Source organism: Coenobita brevimanus, chromosome 36 (genome assembly GCF_032717465.1).
Source record: "Coenobita brevimanus isolate Jiangsu-jjx chromosome 36, ASM3271746v2, whole genome shotgun sequence".
In the NCBI taxonomy this organism is placed as follows: Eukaryota; Metazoa; Arthropoda; class Malacostraca; order Decapoda; family Coenobitidae; genus Coenobita; species Coenobita brevimanus.
Window position 1 is genome coordinate 2,911,469 of NC_136989.1, and position 10,014 is coordinate 2,921,482.

At 57.3% G+C, this 10,014-nt stretch overlaps 1 protein-coding gene across 1 annotated transcript in view; it reads right to left on the reverse strand.

The window, feature by feature from the left end:
- The window catches only part of LOC145396303 (uncharacterized), a gene marked incomplete at its 5' end in the record, with an annotated part of 47,129 nt that extends 38,954 nt beyond the window's left edge, over positions 1 to 8,175 (reverse strand). The window contains 7 exons of the mRNA XM_080269705.1: positions 4,292 to 4,437; positions 4,672 to 5,025; positions 5,215 to 5,329; positions 6,466 to 6,563; positions 6,672 to 6,774; positions 7,291 to 7,713; positions 8,008 to 8,175. Of these exons, the coding sequence (XP_080125831.1) occupies positions 4,292 to 4,437; positions 4,672 to 5,025; positions 5,215 to 5,329; positions 6,466 to 6,563; positions 6,672 to 6,774; positions 7,291 to 7,713; positions 8,008 to 8,175 (1,407 nt within the window). The remainder of the gene's footprint in view (positions 1 to 4,291; positions 4,438 to 4,671; positions 5,026 to 5,214; positions 5,330 to 6,465; positions 6,564 to 6,671; positions 6,775 to 7,290; positions 7,714 to 8,007) is intronic.
- Positions 8,176 to 10,014: the final 1,839 nt, after the last annotated feature.

Below are 10,014 nucleotides of genomic sequence, written 5' to 3' on the forward strand. Positions count from 1 at the left end.
TAAATGTGAATTGGATATGCATTCCCAGGCAACAAGAAGTATCTCCACAGTATGGGCTGCATATTCATTAACATCCTAACTTTTCCCTGTAACTCCTCTCTCTCACTGTGTGTGTGTGTGTGTGTGTGTGTGTGTGTGTGTGTAAAAGAGGTGTCTACTACTGCTATTTATTTATTTATTTATTTCTCTCTCTCTCTCTCTCTCTCTCTCTCTCTCTCTCTCTCTTTCTGTGTGTGTGTGTGTGTGCGCGTGAAAGAGGTGTCTACTACTGCAACATTTAATCACAGCAGATTTATTCTCTCTCTCTCTCTCTCTCTCTCTCTCTCTCTCTCTCTCAAACACACACACACACACACACACACACACACACACACACAGTATAGTAAACCTTTTCCTAACTTGGTTTACGATGTATACTGTATTATTCCTTTATTAATTGTTCGGACCACGTAATTAGGTGCTTGAAGTAAAGAAACCCCTAGCTAGCTGTGAGCGAAAGTAGGGAAGGTACCGGGTGGGGCTATGGGGTCGGAGAGAAAAGTGGGGGGGTTGGGTGGGAGAGTGGGACTATGAGGAAGGGAGGAGGAGGGGATATCTCTCCATCGAGCAGTGTTACAAACGCCTTAGTCCACGGAAAATGAAACGAACTTATTCCGACGTCTGTACATCAAGTTGTCATCCCTCGTGTTTATAGGCAGGATATCATTAGAGTGGCTCATGATTCCAGTTTGGCACACCTTGGAGTGAGGAAGACTGTGGCACGCATTTTGAAACACTTCTACTGGCCAGGTATCTTCAGGGATGTTTCCTGGTATTGTAAGTCTTGTCACACCTGTCAAGTTGTGGGGAAGTGTAATCAGACCGAAAAGGTTGCACCTCTAGTTCCCATTCCTCCTTTTGAGGCGCCATTCACCCGTGTGTTGGTGGATATTGTGGGCCCTCTTATTCAGACTTCTTCAGGATTTTCTTATGTGTTGACCCTGATTGATATGGTTACTCGTTATCCTGAAGCCATTCCACTTAGAAATATCTCAGCAAAGAACGTGGTTAAGGAAATGCTAGGGTTCTTCACAAAGTTTGGTCTGCCCAAGGAGGTACAGTCAGACCGGAGAAGTAATTTCATGTCAAATGTTTTCAAGCAGTCTCTGAAAGAGTTGGGCATCACCCAGATCACGTCTTCAGCTTACCATCCTCAGACCCAAGGCGCGTTGGAGAGATATCATCAAACACTCAAATCGATGCTCAAGAAATACTGTTTGGAACATCAGAAAGAGTGGGATAAAGGTCTTCCATTCGTTGTGTTTGCCGCAAGAGAATCTCCAAATGAATCACTGGCTTCTCACCCTTTGAACTACTGTTTGGCCATGAAGTAAGAGGACCCCTTAAGTTACTCAAGGAATGCTGGCTGTCGGAGGAAGATGACGTCAACCTGCTGGAGTATGTGATGAAGTTCAAAGAACGGCTGTCCACTGCTTTACAGCTGGAAAGAGAGAATTTAGGAGCTGCCCAGGAGAAGATGAAGACTTGGTATGATAAGAAGTCCAGGTTACGCCACTTTCAGCCAGATCAGGTTTTGATTCTGCTACCAGTGCATGGGCAACCTCTTCAAGCCAAGTTTAGTGGTCCTTATTTCGTGGAGAAGAAACTCAGTGATGTCAACTATGTCATCGCCACACCAGATCGTAGAAAGAACAAGCAACTTTGTCACATCAACATGCTAAAGTTATATCACAGGCGGGACGAAAGTAACCCAGTCTGCACTGTAGCTGTTCCACCCGAGTTTGCAAGTGAAGTTCTCCCATGCAGTATGAGCCTGAGTGATAGTTTGGGGAAGAATCCTGATATCATGAATGATCTCCAGACTAAGCTTTCTCATCTACCTCCCGAGGAAAGGCAGGAGTTTTCGGCATTACTGCAGGAGTACCCGCAAGTGTTCCGTGCCACTCCAGGAAGAACCACTGTGTTGATGCATGATGTCGATGTTGGAGACGCAAAGCCAATTAAATTGCCTCCTTACCGTGTGAACCCAGTGAAAGTTCCTCTCATCCAGAAGGAGCTTGGCTACCTGTTGGACCACAAGATGATTGAGCCCTGTCAGAGCGAGTGGAGTTCTCCTGTCACTCTAGTCCCTAAGCCAGGTGGGTCACAGCGGCTTTGCATCGACTACAGACGTGTTAATCAGATAACCAAAACAAACACTTACCCTCTCCCTCGCGTGGAAGATTACATAGACAAGATCGGAAAGGCTAGGTACATGAGCAAGTTTGATTTGTTAAAGGGATACTGGCAAGTACCTATGACTGAACGTGCTAGGGAGATCTCATGTTTTGTAACACTAGGAAAAGACTTTTGCATGTTCTGTAATGCCATATGGTATGAAGAATGCACCAGCCACCTTTCAGAAGCTCATGAATGTTGTAACAGAGGGTTTGGCAGGGTGTGTTGTTTATATTGATGATGTATTAATCTTCAGTGACAACTGGAAAGATCACCTATGCCATGTCAGTAAATTTCTTGAGCGTTTGGTTCAGGCTAATCTTGTAGCTAATTTATCAAAGTGTGAGTTTGGTCAAGCTAAAGTTCAGTACCTTGGGTACGTAATTCGTGATGGACATGTTGCACCACCAGCAGCTAAGGTTCAGGTTATAAGTGATCTTCCCAGACCTAAAAGTATGAAAGAGCTACAAAGATTTTTGGGAATGGTAGGTTATTACAGGAGATTTGTTCTTAACTTTTCAATTCTTGCAAGAGGATGATCAGGGTATTGAACATCCTGTATCTTATTACAGTAAGAAGTTCACTCCACCTCAAAAGAACTACTCAACTATTGAGAAAGAGCTTTTGGCCTTGATTTTGGGTTTACAGCATTTTTCATTTTATTTGTGTTCTGGTTTTGACCCCATAGTCATTTATACCGATCATAACCCACTGAAATTCCTTAGTAAGTTTAAAGATAAAAATCAGAGATTGACAAGACGGAGTCTACTTCGTCGTCTTGGTGGTGGTCGTGGTCTTGGTGGTGGTCGTCGTCGTGGTGGTGGTGGTCGTCGTCATGGTGGTCGTCGTGGTGGTCGTCGTGGTCGTGGTGGTCGTCGTCGTCGTGGTCGTAGTCGTAGTCGTGGTCGTCGTCGTCTTCGTCGTCGTGGTCGTCGTCGTCGTCGTGGTCCTGGTCGTCGTCGTCGTCTTCGTCGTCAATGTCGTGGTCGTGGTCGTCGTCGTCGTCGTCGTCGTCGTGGTTGTCGTCGTCGTCGTGGTCGTGGTCGTGGTCGTCGTCGTCGTCGTGGTCGTCGTCGTCGTCGTGGTCGTCGTTGTCATCGTGGTCGTGGTGTTGGTCGTCGTCGTGGTGTTGGTCGTCGTCGTGGTCGTGGTCGTCGTCGTGGTCGTCGTCGTCGTCGTCGTATTCGTGGTCGTGGTCGTCGTCGTCGCCATGGTCGTGGCCGCGGTCGTGGTCGTGGTCGTGGTCGTGGTCGTGGTCGTCGTCGTCGTCGTGGTCGTCGTCGTCGTCGTGGTCGTCGTGGTCGTGGTCGTCGTTTTCGTCGTTGTGGTCGTCGTCGTCTTCGTCGTGGTCGTCGTCGTCGTGGTCGTGGTCGTCGTGGTCGTCGTCGTCGTCGTCGTCGTCGTCGTCGTGGTCGTCGTCGTGGTCGTCATCGTCGTCGTCGTCATCGTCGTCGTTGTCGAGGCCGTCGTCGTGGTCGTGGTCGTGGCCGTCGTCGTGGTCGTGGTCGTGGTCGTCATCATCGTCGTCGTGGTCGTCGTGGCCGTGGTCGTGGTCGTGGTCGTGGTCATCGTCGTCGTCGTCGTCGTCGTCATGGTTGTCGTCGTCATCGTCGTGGTCGTGGTCGTCGTCGTGGTGGTCGTCGTCGTCGTGGTCGTTCTGGTGGTGGTGGTGGTGGTCGTCGTCGTCGTCATCGTCGTGGTGGTGGTCGTCGTGGTGGTGGTGGTGGTCGTCGTCGTGGTGGTGGTGGTGGTCGTCGTGGTGGTGGTGGTCGTCGTGGTCGTGGTCGTGGTCGTGGTCGTGGTCGTGGTCGTGGTCGTGGTCGTTGTCGTGGTCGTGGTCGTGGTCGTAGTCGTCGTCCACGTCGTGGTCGTCGTCATCGTCGTGATCGTCTTCGTCGTCGTAGTCGTAGTGGTGGTGGTCGTCGTGGTCGTGGTCGTGGTGGTACTCGTCGTCGTCGTGGTCGTGGTCATTGTCGTCGTCGTGGTCGTGGTCGTGGTCGTGGTTGTGGTAGTGGTTGTGGTCGTGGTGGTAGTCGTGGTCGTGGTCGTGGTCATGGTCGTGGTCGTTGTCGACGTCGTGGTCGTGCTCGTCGTCGTCGTCGTTGTCGTGGTCGTCTTCGTGGTCGTCGTGGTCGTGGTCGTGGTAGTGGTCGTCGTGGTCGTTTTCGTCGTAGTCGTGGTCGTCGTGGTCGTGTTCGTCTTCGTGGCCGTGGTCGTGGTCTTGGTCGTGGTCGTGGTCGTGGTCGTGGTCGTGGTCGTCGTGGTCGTCGTCGTGGTCGTCGTCGTGGTCGTGGTCGTGGTCGTGGTCGTCATCGTCGTCGTCGTGGTCGTCGTGGTCGTGGTCGTCGTCGTCGTCGTCGTCATCGTGGTCGTGGTCGTCATGGTCTTCGTCGTTGTCGTGGTCGTCGTGGTTGTCGTCGTGGTCATCGTGGTCGTGGTCGTCGTGGTCATCGTGGTCGTGGTCGTCGTGGTCGTGGTCGTAGTCGTCGTAGTCGTCGTCGTCGTCGTGGTCGTGGCCGTCGTTGTGGTCGTCGTGGTCGTCGTCGTCGTGGCCGTCGTCGTGGTCGTGGTCGTCGTCGTGGTCGTGGCCGTCGTCGTGGTCGTGGCCGTCGTCGTGGTCGTGGCCAACATCGTGGTCGTGGCCATCGTCGTGGTCGTGGCCGTCGTCGTGGTCGTGGTCGTCGTCGTCGTCGTCGTCGTCGTGGTGGTCGTCGTCGTGGTCGTCGTCGTGGTGGTGGTCATCGTCATGGTGGTGGTTGTCGTCGTGGTCGTGGTCGTCGTGGCCGTCGTGGTCGTGGTTGTCGTGGTCTTGGTCAAGGTTATCGTCGAGGTTGTGGTCGTGGTCGTCGTGGTCGTGGTCGTCGTCGTAGTCGTGGTCGTCGTCGTGGTCGTCGTCGTCGTCGTCGTCGTCGTCGTCGTCGTGGCCGTCCTCGTGGTCGTGGCGGCCGTCGTCGTCGACGTGGTAGTGGTTGTGGTCGTGGTCGTCATCGTCGTCGTGGTCGTGGTCGTCATCATGGTGGTGGTCGTCGTGGTGGTGGTGGTTGTCGTGGTGGTGGTGGTGGTGGTGGTCGTGGTGGTGGTGGTCGTGGTGGTGGTGGTCGTGGTGGTGGTGGTCGTGGTGGTGGTGGTCGTGGTCGTGGTGGTGGTGGTCGTGGTGGTGGTCGTGGTCGTGGTGGTGGTCGTCGTGGTCGTGGTCGTGGTGGTCGTCGTCGTCGTGGTGATCGTCCTCGTCGTGGTGATCGTCGTCGTCGTGGTCGTGGTCGTAGTCGTCGTCGTCGTCGTCGTCGTGGCTGTCGTCGTCGTCGTGGTGGTCGTCGTTGTCGTCATCGTCGTGGTCGTCGTCATCGTCGTGGTCGTCGTCATCGTCGTCGTGGTCGTCGTCGTCGTCTTCGTCGTCGTGGTCGTCGTCGTCGTCGTGGTTATGGTCGTGGTCATCGTGGTCGTGGTCGTCGTGGTCGTGGTCGTCGTCGTGGTCGTCGTGGTCGTGGTCATGGTCTTGGTCGTGGTCGTGGTCGTAGTGGTCGTGGTCGTGGTCGTCGTGGTCGTCTTGGTCATGGCCGTCGTGGTCGTGGTCGTGGTCGTCGTGGTCGTAGTCGTCGTCATGGTCGTGGTCGTGGTCGTCGTGGTCAGGGTCGTCGTGGTGGTGGTCTTGGTCGTCGTCGTCGTTGACGTCGTGGTAGTCGTGGTCGTGGTTGTGGTCGTAGTCATCATGGTCGTTTGCGTCGTGGTCATGGTCGTCGTGGTCGTGGGCGTCGTGGTCATGGTCGTCGTGGTCGTGGTCGTGGTCGTCGTGGTCATGGTCGTCGTGGTCGTGGTCGTGGTCGTCGTCGTCGTGGTCGTCGTGGTCGTCGTGGTCGTGGTCGTGGTCGTGGTCGTCATCGTCGTCGTCGTGGTCATGGTCGTCGTGGTCGTGGTCGTCGTGGTCATGGTCGTCGTGGTCGTGGTCGTGGTCGTGGTCGTGGTCGTCGTCGTGTCGTCGTCTTCGTGGTCATTGTAGTCGTGGTGGTGGTGGTCGTCGTGGTGGTGGTGGTCGTCATTGTCGTCGTGGCCGTCGTCGTCATCGTGGTCGTCGTCATAGTCCTGGCCGTCATCGTGGTCGTGGCCGTCTTTGTAGTCGTGGTCGTGGTCGTCGTCGTCCTCATCGTCGTGGTCGTGGTCGTGGTCGTGGTCGTGGTCATCGTCGTCGTGGTCGTCGTCGTTGTCATCGTCGTCGTGGTCGTGATCGTTGTCGTGGTCGTGGTCGTGGTGGTGGTCGTGGTCATGGTGGTGGTCGTGGTCGTGGTGGTGGTGGTCGTCGTGGTCGTGGTCATAGTCGTCGTGGTCGTCGTGGTCGTCGTGGTCGTCGTCGTCGTTGTGGTCATCGTGGTCGTCGTCGTGGTCGTCATTGTGGTCGTCATCAGTGTCGTGGTCGTCGCCGTCGTCGTCGTGGTCGTTGTGGTCGTAGTTGTTTTCGTGGTGGTGGTGGTCGTCATCGTGGTGGTGGTCGTCGTCGTGGTGGTGGTCGTCGTCATGGTGGTCGTCATCGTCGTGGTGCTGGTCGTCGTCATCGTCGTGGTGCTGGTCGTCGTCGTCGTCGTGGTCGTCGTCGTTGTGGTCGTCGTGGTCGTCATGGTTGTCGACGTCGTCATGGTCATCGTCGTCATGGTCGTCGTCGTCGTCGTGGTCATCGTCGTGGTCGTGGTCGTCGTTGTGATCGTGGTCGTGGTCGTGGTCGTGGTCGTCGTCGTGGTCGTGGTCTTCGTCGTGGTCGTGGTTGTCGTCGTGGTCGTCGTCGTGGTCGTCGTCGTGGTCGTGGTCGTCGTGGTCGTGGTCGTCGTGGTCGTGGTCGTCGTGGTCGTGGTCGTCGTGGTCGTGGTCGTCGTGGTCGTGGTCGTGGTCGTGGTCGTCATGGTCGTGGTCGTGGTCGTGGTGGTCGTTGTGGTCGTGGTCGTCGTGGTCGTGGTCGTCGTGGTTGTGGTCGTGGTCGTGGTGGTCGTGGTCATGGTCGTAGTCGTCGTTTTCGTGGTCGTCGTCGTCTTCGTCGTCGTGGTTGTGGTCGTCGTCGTGGTCGTCGTTGTGGTCGTGGTCATGGTCTTGGTTGTGGTCGTGGTCGTCGTGGTCGTGGTCGTCGTGGTCGTCGTGGTCGTGGTCGTGGTCGTGGTCGTGGTCGTGGTCGTCGTGGTCGTGGTCGTGGTCGTCGTGGTCGTCGTCGTCGTCGTGATGGTCGTTGTCATCATCATGGTTGTGGTCATCGTGGTGGTGGTGGTCGTCGTCGTGTTGGTGGTGGTCGACGTGGTGGTGGTCGTGGTGGTGGTGGTCGTCGTGGTCGTGGTCGTCGTCGTGGTCGTGGTCGTCGTGGTCGTGGTCGTCGTGGTCGTCGTCGTGGTCGTCGTCGTGGTCGTTGTGGTCGTGGTCGTGGTCGTCGTCGTGGTCGTGGTCGTCGTGGTCGTGGTCGTGGTCGTCGTGGTCGTCGTGGTCGTGGTCGTGGTCGTCGTGGTCGTGGTCGTCGTGGTCGTGGTCGTGGTCGTGGTCGTGGTCGTGGTCGTGGTCGTGGTCGTCGTGGTCGTGGTCGTTGTGGTCGTGGTCGTTGTGGTCGTGGTCGTTGTGGTCGTGGTCGTCGTGGTCGTCGTGGTCGTGGTCGTGGTCGTGGTCGTCGTCGTGGTCGTGGTCATCGTCGTGGTCGTGGTCGTGGTCGTAGTGGTCGTGGTTGTTGTGGTCGTGGTCGTCGTGGTCGTGGTCGTCGTGGTCATGGTCGTCGTGGTCGTGGTCGTCGTGGTCGTGGTCGTCGTCGTGGTCGTCTTGGTCGTGGTCGTCGTGGTCGTGGTCGTGGTCGTGGTCGTCGTGGTCGTGGTCGTCGTCATGGTCGTGGTCGTGGTCGTCGTGGTCGTGGTCGTCGTGGTCGTGGTCGTCGTGGTCGTGGTCGTCGTGGTCGTGGTCGTCGTGGTCGTGGTCGTCGTGGTCGTGGTTGTGGTCGTCGTGGTCGTAGTCGTTTTGGTCGTGGTCGTCGTGGTCATGGTCGTCGTGGTCGTGGTCGTGGTCGTCTTCGTCGTCGTCGTGTCGTCGTCGTCATGGTCATTGCGGTCGTGGTGGTGGTGGTCGTCGTTGTCGTCGTTGTTGTCGTGGGCGTCGTCGTCGTCGGGTCGTCGTCATGGTCGTGGCCGTCATCGTTGTCGTGGTCGTCTTTGTAGTCGTGGTCGTGGTCGTGGTCGTGGTCATGGTCGTGGTCGTTGTCGTCGTCATCGTCGTGGTCGTGGTCGTGGTCGTCATCACGTCGTCGTGGTCGTGGTCGTCGTCGTGGTCATCGTCGTGGTCGTCGTCGTCTTCGTCATAGTGGTCGTGGTGGTGGTCGTGGTGGTGGTCGTGGTGGTGGTGGTGGTCGTGGTGGTGGTGGTGGTCGTGGTGGTGGTGGTGGTGGTCGTGGTGGTGGTGGTGGTCGTGGTCGTGGTCGTGGTCATGGTCGTCGTGGTCGTTGTGGTCGTCGTGGTCGTTGTGGTCGTCGTGGTCGTCGTCGTCGTTGTGGTCGTCATCATCGTGGTCGTCGTCGTCGTCGTCGTGGTTATCGTCGTCGTGGTCGTCGTGGTCAAAGTCGTCTTCGTGGTGGTGGTCGTGGTCGTGGTGGTGGTGGTCGTGGTGGTGGTGGTGGTCGTCGTCGTGGTGGTGGTCGTCGTCGTCGTGGTCATCGTCGTCGTGGTCGTTGTGGTCGTAGTTGTCTTCGTGATGGTGGTGGTGGTCGTGGTGGTGGTGGTCGTGGTGGTGGTGGTGGTGGTCGTCGTGGTGGTGGTCGTCGTCGTGGTGGTGGTCGTCGTCATTGTGGTCGTCATCGTCGTGGTGGTGGTCGTCGTCATGGTCGTCGTGGTCGTCGTCGTCGTGGTCGTCGTGGTTGTCGTCATCGTCATGGTCATCGTCGTCATGGTCGTCGTCGTGGTCGTGGTCGTCGTCTTGGTCGTGGTCGTCGTCTTGGTCGTGGTCGTCTTCGTGGTCGTGGTCGTCGTCGTGGTCGTGGTCGTCGTCGTGGTCGTGGTCGTCGTCGTGGTCATGGTCGTCGTCGTGGTCGTCGTTGTCGTCGTGGTCGTGGTCGTCGTCGTGGTCGTGGTCGTCGTCGTGGTCGTGGTCGTCGTCGTGGTCGTGGTCGTCGTCGTGGTCGTGGTCGTCGTCGTGGTCGTGGTCGTCGTCTTGGTCGTGGTCGTCGTCGTGGGCATGGTCTTCGTCGTGGTCGTGGTTGTCGTCGTGGTCGTGGTCGTGGTCGTCGTGGTCGTGGTCGTCGTGGTCGTGGTCGTGGTCGTGGTCGTCATGGTCGTGGTCGTGGTCGTTGTGGTCGTGGTCGTCGTGGTCGTGGTCGTCGTGGTCGTGGTCGTTGTGGTCGTGGTCGTTGTGGTCGTGGTCGTTGTGGTCGTGGTCGTTGTGGTCGTGGTCGTTGTGGTCGTGGTCGTCGTGGTCATGGTCGTCGTGGTCGTCGTCGTCATGGTCGTCGTCGTGATCGTGGTCGTCGTCATCTTCGTTGTCGTGGTTGTGGTCGTGGTCGTGGTCGTGGTCTTGGTTGTGGTCGTGGTCGTGGTCTTGGTTGTGGTCGTGGTCGTGGTCTTGGTTGTGGTCGTGGTCGTCGTGGTCGTGGTCGTGGTCGTGGTCGTGGTCGTGGTCGTGGTGGTGGTGGTCGTCGTCATCGTCATCGTCGTAGTCGTGATCGTCGTCGTCGTCGTCGTCGTCGTGGTCGTCGTGGTCGTTCTGGTGGTGGTGGTGGTGGTGGTCGTCGTGGTGGTGGTGGTGGTCGTCGTGGTGGTGGTGGTGGTCGTCGTGGTGGTGGTGGTCGTCGTCGTAGTG